This window comes from Exophiala viscosa (genome assembly GCF_022695815.1).
Source record: "Exophiala viscosa unplaced genomic scaffold EDD37scaffold_9, whole genome shotgun sequence".
Classification (NCBI taxonomy): domain Eukaryota; kingdom Fungi; phylum Ascomycota; class Eurotiomycetes; order Chaetothyriales; family Herpotrichiellaceae; genus Exophiala; species Exophiala viscosa.
The window spans coordinates 682,590-695,965 of record NW_026944361.1 but is presented as its reverse complement, the minus strand read 5'-3'; the positions used below and the strand labels follow the sequence as shown (position 1 = coordinate 695,965).

The 13,376-nt window shown below is 50.2% G+C and overlaps 4 protein-coding genes across 4 annotated transcripts; 1 reads left to right on the top strand and 3 right to left on the bottom strand.

Moving 5' to 3' along the window:
• Window positions 1-712: 712 nt before the first annotated feature.
• EDD37DRAFT_567488 (translation initiation factor eIF-4E) lies at window positions 713-1,846 on the bottom strand (the record flags this gene model as incomplete). The annotated part of the gene is made up of 3 exons (XM_062814154.1): window positions 713-917; window positions 967-1,755; window positions 1,812-1,846. 3 exons carry the CDS (start codon window positions 1,844-1,846, stop codon window positions 713-715), a joined length of 1,029 nt encoding a protein of 342 aa, XP_062667876.1.
• Window positions 1,847-2,670: 824 nt separating this feature from the next.
• Window positions 2,671-4,515, bottom strand: EDD37DRAFT_502561 (pyruvate dehydrogenase kinase). The gene is made up of 2 exons (XM_062813502.1): window positions 4,126-4,515; window positions 2,671-4,067 (listed from the first exon to the last, which is right to left on the bottom strand). Exons 1-2 carry the CDS (start codon window positions 4,251-4,253, stop codon window positions 2,888-2,890), a joined length of 1,308 nt encoding a protein of 435 aa, XP_062667875.1. The 5' UTR covers window positions 4,254-4,515; the 3' UTR covers window positions 2,671-2,887.
• Window positions 4,516-5,534: 1,019 nt separating this feature from the next.
• On the top strand, window positions 5,535-9,057 carry EDD37DRAFT_567546 (ubiquitin thiolesterase; the record flags this gene model as incomplete). Its single annotated transcript, XM_062814156.1, has 3 exons — window positions 5,535-5,700; window positions 5,751-8,455; window positions 8,503-9,057. The coding sequence occupies 3 exons, from the start codon at window positions 5,535-5,537 to the stop codon at window positions 9,055-9,057; spliced, it is 3,426 nt and encodes a 1,141-aa protein (XP_062667874.1).
• A 941-nt stretch (window positions 9,058-9,998) lies between these two features.
• Window positions 9,999-12,907, bottom strand: EDD37DRAFT_555111 (uncharacterized protein; the record flags this gene model as incomplete). The annotated part of the gene is made up of 2 exons (XM_062813696.1): window positions 9,999-11,672; window positions 11,717-12,907. Coding segments are annotated over 2 exons (2,865 nt in total), but the record flags the coding sequence as incomplete, so codon positions are not given.
• Between the last annotated feature and the right edge of the window lie 469 nt (window positions 12,908-13,376).

Genomic DNA, 13,376 nt, shown 5'->3' with positions numbered 1-13,376 from the left:
GGGATCTGAGCAGTATAAACAGTCAGTGAATGAGAGGCACAACCGAGACACTGCCGGCAATGGTGAAGAGACGGCGGCTGACCTGTATTGGATCGCTTTCCGCATTATCTTGATTTTGCACAAAATCGCTCACGTTCTTGGTAAGGAATTTTGATGTAGGATCTCGTGGCGTCCGAGCCCTACGCGACTGCGTTTTAGACGCATGTGGTTGAGAAGACGAAGTTTCTTCCTTATGCGGTCGACTGTTGTCGGCTGTAAAGAAGCGACGGACGCCGTTCGCGATGACGGTTCTCGTGTCATGGACACTTTCTTGCCAAGTTTTGAGCATTGGCTCGTATGAGATACATTCCTGTGTGTTGGAGCCTTCGACCAAGGACTGTCTTGTAATGATGGGCTTCTGTTGCTACATGCGATCTCCGGATCGCGTGGTTACAACTGGCTCAAAAGTTGGGTGAAGATCCCCACAACCCTGCAGCCAAATATTTTGCCGGAAATGGACGGAAATGGCTACGTCAACCCGCTCGAGCATTTACTACTTGATCCTTTATGAGATATCTTAAGGTGTAGCCGTGATGTTGATACTGAACGCATCGAGATATTCAATTCATTTAGCCACACCGGGTTCCCTGTAGCTTGGACAAAAGCCGAGCCTATATCCAGGAAATATGCCCCGTAAGAATAGTGATACAGATGGGATCTTCTTGTCCCGATATCATGATGTAGCCTTTCCCTTACTCTTCTCAGGATCCTCGTGTAAAGTTGTTCGCCGTCGCTCGGTTCCAGGGTGGCTGGGTGTGGTGTTCACCTTCTGCTGTCTAGCCTCATCCAGTGCAGACCGCTGGGCGATGCTATCATCGTGGCTTTTCCAAACAATGTTGGTGTCTGTTGGGAGGACGAGTATTCGCTTGATGGTCTCACTATAACTGGGTCAGCCTGGATCTCCTGCTAGTATTCGGACATACGTACCGAATCTTGATGTTTCTGCCGCCATCGATCTTCGTCCAGACACTAAGGACATCCTCACCACTCCTCACGCTGAGCACTGCACCACATACCTCTTCTCCGGCCTCCATAAACTGGTCGCCAATGATGGCCAAGAGTAGATCTTCCCAATAACGATCAGACACGCCTTTTTTCAATCTGACGATCCATTTGCCTCCCTTCTTGTTGGCTTCATCCTCCCACACAGGTCGAATACCATCCTTGAAAATATGATAGTCAGACACCGTGGGCAAAAGCGACGGTCGCTTGAGATGTGAATATATCGACCAGAAGCTCTCCACTGAATTTATCGAGGCCAGCTTGAGAGTAGATTTTTCATAATCCGAAAACTTATTCGCCGGAGGTCGGTAGAAAAGGTTCCAGGTGTTTCTCAGTTGATGGCCAGATGGTGCCGTCGCCGGTCTTACTAGATCCGAACTCTCCCTAGCTTCTGATTTTTCCGCTGGTGTTTCCGGCTCCCTCTCTCTCTTCTCGCGCGATGTGAAATCAAAGCCCGACCCAGTGCCAGGAGTTTTTGGTGTCTTTGCAGACGCCGAACCAAAGGAAGCAAATGCACCACTACCCAAACCAAAAGCCGATGATGCGCTAGCAGAGGGAGATTTAGTGGCAGAAGGAGAGAGGGCGTTGAAGGGGTTGGTTTTGCCGTGAGAAGATGAGTCGCCAAAACGTCTGCCCGTGAACGATCGAGGGGATTCTACTTTGTTGCCATCCTTGCTGTCTTGATCTTTCATAGACAGTGAAAGCTTTCCAGCACTGGTCAACAGTCAGCATCTCCGCAGAGCAAAAGAGTATCGAACATTAGAACGCACTTGGAACGTCGAGTCCACAAATTTGCGTTTTCCATGAGCAGGACGAGGGAGGGTAGAGGAGGTTTGCAGGTTGAGACCGAGTCTCAAGCGCCTTTAGCATCCACACCGCTTGCCCTGCTACAGCAAATACTCGACGACTGCAAACGAAGGAATAGTCGAGTGGAATTTGTTTTGACGGGGAATCGAGCGAGCGACTGACGAGGGCGGAAACGACTGAGATCAAAGAACAGAGGGGTCGGGAAACAGAGTAGGTCGTGATGTGTTACAGTATGGTTGGCAATTTATTGATGGAGTCGTGAAGTTGAACAATGGTGAATGGCGAGAGGTGCGTCAAGAGTTGTTTGGAGATTCAGAGACCTCGAAACCCTTGCAGCCCACGTAAAAGCCTTGCCGCGCCCAGGCCACTGCAGTTCGGATTGCGTGCAGAAATCCCCAGCTCGCTGCTATTAGCTTTTCAGCCGCAGGCTAGACCACCTTGAGTCTAGAGCACGCATTTCTCAGGAACCGCTCAAAACTTCAGGTCTGAAATCATTTCCTTTCTTCTTCTTTTCTTTCTTTACCAAGGCACCCAACTCAAATCATCGTCAGCTGCGACACTCGTCACCATGAAGCTGGTGATTCCGATGAATGGTGTCGAGATTAAATCTCATCAGATCCGAATCTAAAACCATCATCACGAGGGCCTACTAGTAGTTGCTACCATGATGCGGTGATGACCTGAATATCGGAACATCATGACCCTGGAGGAGATATATCAGTCAATTATGTGTGAATGTGGGTATTTTCATTCTCCATCCTGTGCTTGTTTCCATGAAGAAAAATATCATACTCTGGTAATCCGACAGCTCAACCGCCTCAGGCATGTTCTGCATAAAGTGCTGGTCGAGCATGAGGTTAAAGGCATAATCTGACCGAAGTCTCTGTACTATCGATTCATCTACCTCTTGGCCTTGAAGCACATTTGCTGATGGCGTTAATTTGAGATAGAATCTTCAATCCCATCAAGCAAGCATTCAAGAAACCAGATTCGATCCGCCTGCGATACATTATAAGTCTTCCTTCATTTCACTCATCCTTCACACTGCATCTATACTTGCACGAGAAGTGAGTTGCTCGTTCTGGTTGCCTATCTTCGATATCTGTAGAAAGGCGTCGACTCCGTATCCTTCAAGACTGTGGAGCTCAAGACCACCCGCCCAGTACTCTGCGTAGACTCTGCTCATGGGTAGCCCCATACCCAGTCTCAGATCAGGCGGTCGGGATGCGAGGCTGCTTAAAGAAGAGTCTTTAAACTTCCCAGTCGGCTTGTTTCCGGCGGGTTGTCGAACTTCCTGCATGGTCGCGGCCAGAGTTGGCACGTCTTTGAATTTCTGAAGCCTTTCAGCGCTTCTGGGCCCTTTGTTAAAAGACCATAGAAATGGCGCAATCTCGCGCGGGACGCCTCCTCCTTGGTCCGAGATGCGGATGACAACCTGCTGAGGTGCTTCACATATCAATACCTCGATTGGTGGTGGGGGTTGTCGCGGGTCTGGGTACTTGGCCATGACTGCCTGGATCGAATTTCGCAGTAGTTCGCCAGTGATATATTCCAGATGGCTTAGAACATATGGGAAAGTTGCGCTGACATGTCCTTGTATCTTGACCTCCGGCACTATCGCATCAGGACCAGCGAGTGACTTGCAGAGGTCCTGGGTGAACTTCCCAACTCGCTCGACAATATCCTTTGCATTGCATCGAAGAAGGACTTCACCCACAAATTCATCTTCGGCGCTTGGTTGTTCCACGTGCCACGGCGAATTGAATGTGTCTGTAAGTGCGAGGTGTTGTTCAGCAATCACTCGCCGCGAGATTCTAGCTCGCAACATGGCCTGCACAAATTTGTCCATGGTGTCAGCCGGAACGAGGTCTTGACACTCAAGTACGCCCATGACCAGATTCGGTATTACAGCGAGATGCTCTTTCAGACTGTCGGTAATGACTTCGCAGAAATCCTCGTTCTCCTTCACTGTTCTGATCACCGGCGTCCGTCGAAAGGTCTCGAAAGACTTGTAGTACAATTCGTATACTGTGGAAAGGTGTGGGTTGGTCACGACGACGTAGGGTAGACGTTGCATCTCGCGGAGCCGATGCGCAATTCGAGTTGGCAATTCCATTCGCACATAGTTGGCAGAGCTGAGAAGGCGGCTCTCAGTCAAAGTGCGACCGAAGAAGAATAGCTGGCGCAGACTGATGGGACGAATTGGGCGATCGACCCAGCTGCGAAATAGACGTTAGCCATATGTATTGCGATTGAGTAGTGCATTTATGTCCTTACTCGTCCAGTGTCGACGCTGGCCGCCATGGTGGAGGACTCCGAGAAGATGTCCATCTACATTGAGGTAGAGATGTCAGTCCCGTCACCCACGAGGCTCGGGCATTTGATAAGCGGGAAATCTGCAGCATTTCATGCCACTTGATTGCGTATTCTCGTTACAATGACGTTTGATCATCTTTGGTCGACGGTATAAGCGTCAGTAAAGTCGGTGTACCCAACACTTTGGAGTGGTAGCTTAGTGGGTAGGAGTCATATTTCGTGGGCATGTCACAGTGGGGGAGTCGACAAATGTACAATTGGAGAGCAGCAATAGTAAATACGGTAGGTTTATGGATTGCAGTACGGATTTCACCTGCCGAGGATAAGCGGCTACATCTGACCAGGTCTCAACGGGCCTATAGCGTCTTAATGGATGTCTTGGTTGCGTCTAGGGAGCGTGCTGGAAGCGATATCGCAAGTACATCGCCTATATCAGGACTTAATGTGCTAAGCAAGCCCAAACACGGTTGTACGGGCTCTCACAGCCATAGAGATACACTGTCAGTCAGACTTTTTGGATCCTTGAATGTCGGGTCTTGCACCGATGATGCTGAGGTCGACTTGAAAAGGACCGACCAACCGGTTTGGCAGTGCCCCTCTGGAGGCCTCACTGATGGCGACTGAGTCTATTGTCAACCTTGCGATGCCTTCTGCGCGAGAGCGGTCGTGTACATATAGAGGGCGAATATATGGCCTTGACTCGATAACACTGGAATATTTATTCAGTGAGACTGCTGCTGCTCAGAACCCAGTCGACTCTAGGGGCGGAAGTTCTGATGACTTCCACCTTGAGTCCATTCCTGTGCCACAATTCCATGTCATTATCAGAAGCTTCACTCGCCCAGATGAGGGTCGATATAAAATGAGTCGAGATGAGAATGATGTATCGCAAGCTGATATAAAAGCGGCGCGCACGTGCGTGCGGGTGAGTGAGCGACCGGAGCAGTTCTAGTTTGGCCTTCGTCATTATTCGATGTCCCTCACTCACGTTTTGCCCGCAGACATCCTGGACTTGACATCTGATCTGGTCTGTAACTGCGCACGCCCCAATTCTGGAGAAGGCCTGCTATTATTATTCGTGTTGAACGATAGCTACCTTCGGATCCTTTCCTCCTTGGACTTTTCGCATCGATTGACACCCTGACTGCCGACATTTTGGGTACTTTTGTCTTATTGTACACCCTTTCGCATCAGCCTGGACTGGCTTTTGGGGATAGGTGCGCTTCCCTGTCACCGCGCGGAACTTCGAGGAAGGAGCTGCGCAGTTCCTTCCACGTCGAGTCCTTTTGGGATTACTCGCCATGGACAACGTATGTGAACTCTCTTCCTCCTCATCCTCAACATAACCTGCAGCATGCTCGTTCGAAAACATGGAAGCTGACCTCGAACCTTTGTTCGGCTGCCTACAGTTGGCAGGTCCTGACATGTTGATTGATGGATACGATCAATACAACGAAAAGGAAAATGAAGTCGTCAACATCTCCCCCGACGAGGGCTCTGAAGAGCCTACAGATGCTCTTCCCAGAGCAGATGATTGTATGAATCTCCCTTCCCACCCATTTGCTGCCTCTCTGACCAGCATCCAGACGAAGCCATGAAAAGACATGTCCTCGTCGACCTACCCGACACTGAGCCCGAGGCCGAAACATACAACACCTGGCACATAGAAAAATGGCGGACACTGTCAAGAAGAGAACATGGACCGACCTTTGAGTGCGGTGGCCATCCTTGGAGGGTCCTCTTCTTCCCCTATGGAAACCAGGTAGACTGCGCTTCTTTCTACCTGGAGCACGGCTTCGAAGGCGATCCTCCTGCGGATTGGTATGCCTGCGTCCAATTCTCCCTCGTCCTATGGAACCCGAACGATCCATCCTTATTCCGCACACATTCCGCCACTCACCGATTCAACGCCAAAGAAGGTGATTGGGGTTTCACAAGATTTGTAGAACTCAGAAAAGCATTCCACCAGCCTTGGGAAGAAGGAACGAGACACCTCATCGAGAATGACGAAGCAAACTTGACTGCATACATACGCATCATCAAAGATCCTACTGGTGTACTGTGGCACAACTTTGAAGGATATGATTCAAAGAAGGAAACAGGAATGGTGGGCTTGAAAAATCAAGGAGCAACATGCTACCTCAACTCCCTCATACAATCACTATACTTCACCGACGCCTTCCGCAAAGCCGTATACCAGATTCCAACCGAACAGGAAGCGAATCGAAGTAACAGCGCATGGACTCTGCAAAGATTATTCTACAGACTACAAAAGGACAAATTCGCAGTCTCGACCAACGAACTAACGGCGTCTTTCGGCTGGGATACCCGACAGATCTTTGAACAACAAGATGTGCAGGAGCTGTCTCGAATACTGATGGAAAATCTGGAGAAGAAGATGAAAGGCACCCCGGCGGAGAGAACACTCCCAGAGTTGTTTGTCGGCAAGACGAAGACATACATCTCCTGCATCAATGTGGACTTTGAATCTTCCAGGATAGAAGAATTCTGGGATCTGCAGCTCAATGTCCGCGGCAACAAAAACTTGCACGAAAGTTTCATGGACTATATTCAGGTGGAGACCCTGGAAGGCGAGAACAAATATGATGCGGGTGAGCCTTACAAGCTGCAAGACGCAAGGAAAGGCGTCATCTTTGAGAGTTTCCCGCCAGTTCTACATCTACAGTTGAAACGATTTGAGTACGACATCAATCGTGACGCCATGATGAAGGTCAACGACAGACACGAATTCCCTGAAAATTTTGACGCCTCCCTATACCTTTCTGATGAAGCCAAGGCATCTACGAACGAGCCTTGGATGTACGAACTGCACGGAGTATTGGTGCATAGCGGTGATTTCAATGCTGGCCATTATTACGCTTTCCTCAAGCCGACCAAGGATGGTCATTTCTACAAATTCGACGATGACAGAGTTACTCGAGCCACTATGAAAGAGGTACTAGAGGAGAACTATGGTGGCGAGTACGCTAATGTCGCTAATGGCGGGCCTGGGCAACGGCAGCCCTACATGAGGGGCTACTCTACCAAGCGATCCATGAATGCCTACATGTTGGTGTACATTCGAAAAAGCAGAGTGGACCAAGTTCTTCTCGGAGTCCAAGAAACCGACATCCCATCACATATCGAAAGAAGGATTTCTGAGGAGCAAACCGAACTGGCCAGAAAGAAGAAAGAACGCGAAGAAGCACATCTCTACATGAACGTTGGCCTGATAACCGAGAAGACCTTCCAGTCTCACCACTCGTTCGACCTCACGAACTATGATCTAGAATCTAGCGACCCAGCAGCTCCACAGGTCCATCGACTATTGCGTACAACCAAAGTCAGCGAATTTGCAGCCACAGTTGCCGAACAGGAAGGCCTTGGTCCGGAGCAAATCAGATTTTGGGTCATGGTTGGCAGGCAGAACAAGACAAATCGTCCAGACCAGCCAATCCGAGAAGTCGACATTTCCATCGAAGAAGCTATGAATAAATACGGGTCTAGGGGACGTCCGTTTTATTTGTGGGCTGAAGGTGCCCCAAGATCAGAAGATGGCAAAGTCCATTTCCCTGACACAACACAAGGCGCTGGTGGCAATGCTCCGATTTTGGTGTTTCTCAAGTACTTCGACGTGAAAGCGCAGACGTTGACCGGTGTTGGACATGTCTATGTCAGAAAACTCGACAAGGTCGCGGACGCTGCACCGCAAATCAACAAAATGATGCAGTGGGATCCGAGCACGTCGATACTTCTGTTCGAGGAAATCAAGTTTTCAATGATCGAAGCGATGAAGCCGAAGCAAACATTCCAGCAATCCGAGATCCAAGATGGCGACATCATTTGCTTCCAGCAAAACCTGCCCGATCTCGATTCGTCCACAGTCACCTACACCGATGCTCGTCAGTACTACGACTACCTTTTGAACAAAATACCCGTCACATTCTATCCCAGACCAGGAACAGAAGGGGAAGCTTTCGTGCTAAACCTCAGCAAGAAGATGACCTATGATCAATTCTCCGGCAAAGTTGGCGATCATCTGAAGGTGGACCCCACTCACATCCGCTTCGCTACCATCAGTGCAACGAACAACAAGATCAAGATGTGGATTAAACGTGGCTTGAATCACAACCTCAATCAGATCTTACAATCACAGTTTTCCTCTTATGGTGGGTATGCCACGCATCGTCCCGATGGTTTATACTACGAAGTCCTGGAAACGAGTCTGGCCGATTATGAGACCAAGAAAATTATGAAAGTCATTTGGCTTAGCGATGGCATCAGCAAAGAGGTAAGTTTATTCGTGGAATTTCGTGGCACGTTTTCTGACCCAAGCAGGAACAACTGGAGGTACTCGTCGCCAAGAACGGCATCATCGGAGACTTGATCAGTGGCATCGCGACTAAACTGAAACTTGATGAAGAAGTTGCGCGAAACATTCGCATTCTCGAAGTGCATGGGGGTAAAATCCACAAGGAACTGATCGAGGATTTCAACGTCGTTGGCGTCAACGAGTTCACAACTTTATACGCCGAAAGAATACCGGACGAGGAGCTCAACGCCTCAGATGATGACAGATTCATATACTGTTACCATTTTGACAAAGAGGCCAACAAACCGCATGGCGTCCCCTTCAAGTTCATGCTCAAGCCCGGCGAGACGTTGAAGGAGACGAAAGAACGAATCAGCAAGAGGACAGGTATCAAGGGCAAGCTTCTACAACAGATCAAGTTCGCTCTGGTGTCCAGAGCATTGTACGCCAAACCCAAATATCTCGAAGATGACGATGTCATAGTGGACCTCATCCAAGACGGAGATGAAATGCTTGGTCTAGATCATGTCAACAAGGCCAGAAATTTCTGGGGTAGGGCAGAAGGCATGTTCATTCGATAGGACCCAAGGCACGGCTGGATGAGCATCCGGGGAAACGTCGCCGATCATGATTGGCAAGGACTTTACACGGGGAATCGGCTCTGCCACACAACTATGCATCCTGTACAACGTCAGTGTCACATGTGGGTGGACTCTTTCTGCTGGCGTTAAAAGAGTGTATGATTATGGCTTATACCTGGTCAACAGGAGACATGAAAGTCAAGATTGGCGGGAGCACGCGGTTTCGTCAACAAGGCATTGATGACACGAATATCCGACAGAAGCACAGCGTGGCGTCCAGATGGAGGATTGGTGGGCAGAGCCTTTTCAGAGGGCGACAAAAAAGCGAGAAGGGGAGTCGTTCATGTTGTCCGTGGACTGACTTGATCCTCCCCCACTGTATACAAACAGACATACACAACATGAGTAGCAAGCTATGGATAGTCAAAGACACAAACGAGACGCTATTAGTGTGGATGGGTGCTTTTGTATGGCTATTTGACTCGAGTAACGTCTTCGTGCGTTTAGACGTTGTCCTTGATCCATTTCCACAATTGCAGGAAGTAGTCTTCGTCGGCTCCTTTTGTGATATCCGTCTTGAGACACGGCATCCGCATGTATGTCTTGTTCATCTCATATCTAATAGGGTCATGGCGTGGCTGATCTCCCGTTGCGGTCTGTCCACCATACGCGCCTTTCCAGAAACCAAGCAGCCGCAACGCCGGATGGTCTTTTGTTTTCTCATCGTCCTGCAGTGCCGACAGACGGGAAAGCCAGTCGTCGGCCGGTACCACTTGGAACGATTCATGCTTTGCCAGACAGGCTAGGAGGTTGGACCACGAGACGTTGTTGTGTGGGTTGAGGACGTGGTGAACTGGGATGTCATCATCATTATTATGCCGGTTTTGATCTTCGTGCTGGTCGTGATCGTGGTCGTGGGTTGAACTAGCGGTCGTGTCTTTTACTGATAGTACATCTTCAACGAAGGCGTGGGCGGCAATGTCCACCGGCAACCAGTTCAACACCTCGTTTTGCAAGTCCGGAAGCACACCCGTAGCTTTCATGCTCGATAGCATTAATGGGTACGCCTCGGAAGCATTCCATACACCTGTATCGCTTGCACCGGAGATTTGACCGACACGAGATATCGAAATACGGTTGTGTAAACGTGTCGACTTGTGCGCGGCAAGACATATCGCTTCAGCGACCCATTTCGAGCGCGCGTAGCCTGTGGGCCCGGAGGAAGAGGGAGTGGTCATTGACCTTTCAGGGACGGCTGCGTCCGGAATATCTGGCAGAGAAGGATACTGTGATACAGATGCCACGCTGGAACAGAATATCAGGCGTGGTGGCATTGGGCGCGGACTGGATAACGACAGGTCGATTAGATTCCTCAGGCCGGATAGGTGTGTACCGGCAAACGTCCGGAGTGGGAGAAGGAAGTTGACGCTCCATGCTAGATGGATTATCACGTCGACTGTGCTGGAGAGGTGGGTGTAGTCTGTCTTGGAAAGGCCGAGGTCGGGGTTGGACAGTTTGCATTGCCATATTGTCGTTTTGTTGGAGAAGTCTTCTGGAATGGGAAGCTGGCGGGATGTGAGGGCCTTGAGGACACGCTCACGGGAGGCGTGAGGTGTGCTGCCGCGGACGAGGAGGTGGATGTGAGCTACGTGAGGGTTGGACAGGAGATTGTGTAGAATGTGAGAGCCCAAGGACCCGGTTGGACCGGTGAGCAGGATTTGAAGACCTGTCTGCTTGTCGTCTGGTGAAGTCGATGGAGCTTGAGCGTTGCTCGAGGCATGAGGATCGGTGAAAGTGCTGTATTGTTTTGCCAGATCGAGCATGAGTTGTTGCTGGTCTGGGTCGGTGTCCTGCGTGCCGTTGACAGATTCCCCCGAGCGCATTCGCAGAATCAAGGCGCTCAGTCGAGATATGCTCCCCTGGTCCTCGACAACGGTGAGCGGCAAGGTTGAGCCCTTGGGAATCAGCTGGGATAGTGCATGGCGGATCTGGATCCCTCCGACAGAGTCTACGCCGTATGCAAAGAGGTCGGTATCGTCGTCTAAAGACTCTTGGTCTGTATGTCCGCGTTCGCCAACGACATTGGTCACGATCTGTCGGATTGTCTTTGGGATGTCGGTATCCAGGACTTCAGAGTTGCGCTCGGGAAGGACGTTCTCGTATGCCTTGGTGATAATCTCCGCGTAGCGTTCTTCGGCCGCCCTGCGCAAAATTGTGCCTTTGCTGCTCTTCTCCAGAGGCTGCACGGTGTATGGCATGGGAATGAGCATATTCCGGGGGATTCGTGCATGACTTTGGCTTTCCTTGTTCAGTTTCTCGATGTAAGACGACAGGTCGCTGATGAGGTCGTCATCTCCTTTGGAGGCTGCAGCCTCGGAGGGAAAGAGGAGTACGCCAGGGTATGGCTGGCCGTTTCCGAAGATGAGTGCATCGTCGATTAAGGATGAGGAAGCACGAATGGCGTCTTCAAGTGGTGCTGGATCGAATTTCTTCCCGGTAATGAGCGTGAGCTGGGAGTCCGCCCGGGAGTGATATCGCCATGCGTTTGGTATGGTAGGATGAGGTGCGAAAAGGTCCGCTGTGGCGAAAGATCCGTCCTCGCGGTTGCGTTTGGCCTGCGCATGGTCAGATTGTTATAGCTGGAGAGCAAGGGACTTACCATATGAGGCCAATGCGGTTGGATGACGAGTTCGGAGAGGCCATCCTTTTGAGGCTCGAATTTGAGGTACCCCTTGCTAGGATCTGATCTGAGGTATTGCCACTCTTTATCGTTGTCGAAGTCTCGATATGAAGACATCAGAAATCCGCATTCTGCACTACCAAACCGTGATATCAGATTGACTTTGCTGTCAACGAGCCTATCTCCAACTTCCGCTGGCAAAGCAGCGCCTCCGACACCAACAACGTCCATTCGCTGAAGATGTCCCAGACCATTGCTGTCCTCCCCCATCATCTGCAGCACGTATGGCACGGAGGAGAAATACTTGACTTTTGGGGTCACTTCATCCGCTGCTGCTGCGTCGAGACATTTGCATACATTCCCAGCCGTGATTGGGACGTTCTTCCCCGGAAACAGCCATATCAACGCATTACTCATCCACGCTCGGAAGAGATCAGCTACGCCGCCGTGATAAAGTGGTGTGGTGGTGAATGAAGCCCTTTTCCTGTCGTCAAGAATAGGTAGTACTCCTAGACCCCCGTGATGGGTTTGTGGGATGGGTTTGGGCATGCCTGTGGAAGTGCCGGAGGTGTGGTGGAGGTACGCAATATCTGACTCATGGACAGTGACTGGTTCCTCAAGGGCACGGGAAAGTGGACGTCTGATAACGTCGAAGATATCCTCTCCCGCAAAGGGAAGGTGTAGACTTTCCATAGAATCTTTCCCTTCCTTAGAGAACTCGCTCAGAGCATTGTCCGCGAGTTTTTCGTACACCTCATCGTAAAGCAGGTACTTTACGTCGCAGGACTTGCATAGATGAGCCACGGCGGATGGGGAGCATTGTGGTGCAATTAGTAGCGCCGCATGCCCGAGCCTCATGATGGCTAGCCACGTGAGTAGGAACTCTGGTGAGCTAGGACAGAGAAGTCCTACCGTCTGATTCGGACGGGAGTTTAACTTGCTCGACAGTGCTTCTGCCACAATAGCAGAGCCTTGTCGGACGTCCTGGAAAGTCAAGATTTGCGACTTCCATGGTTGTCCGTCAGTTGTGGGCGAAAAGAAGCCAACAGCTGGTGTGGAGGGTTCACTCTGTGCTTGACTCTCAACGAATTTATCAATTGTGTTGAAGGGTTTCCCATTGTGATATTGAGAAGCCTGCCCCAAAGTGCAGGTGAAATAGGTCGGTTCCATGGGTACAGCAGAATCAGAGCGATCTCAGTATCGAGTTGATTGTACGCCTTCCCACCGTCAATGCTGCAGCCGCTCTCATTTCGATGTGGGATATCTGCATAAATCTGGAGCAAGGCTTGTACTTCGGTAAAAAGATTCTCTGCGTTGCTAGGTATGGTCAGACGTGGTTCTCGTGACAACTCCAGGAAGTCTTTGAGTACGAGGCTACAATATATTGACAAGTCGTGCGGAGAGGATAAGTGCAAGAACGCGCAGTACACTTCGGAGATTTGCGACTCGCGATCTACAAAATGTCTGCTGTCTTAGAGCCACCGACTTCGGTTGGTGTATTGACATCATGATCCGCTAAATAGACTGCAAGTTGAGCAGAGGGACACTCCACTCATATTGCGCTAATGGAGAAGGTCTACATGAATATTCCTCGATCGTCGAACAAAGGCGAATCTGATCAGCTGAAGATATACGAGTC

Coding starts and splice junctions, on each gene's coding strand:
- EDD37DRAFT_502561 (XM_062813502.1), bottom strand. CDS start 4,253: ATGCTGCAGATTTCCCGCTTATCAAATGCCCGAGCCTCGTGGGTGACG. Junction 4,068..4,125: donor CCAGCGTCGACACTGGACGA/GTAAGGACATAA, acceptor TCTATTTCGCAG/CTGGGTCGATCGCCCAATTC.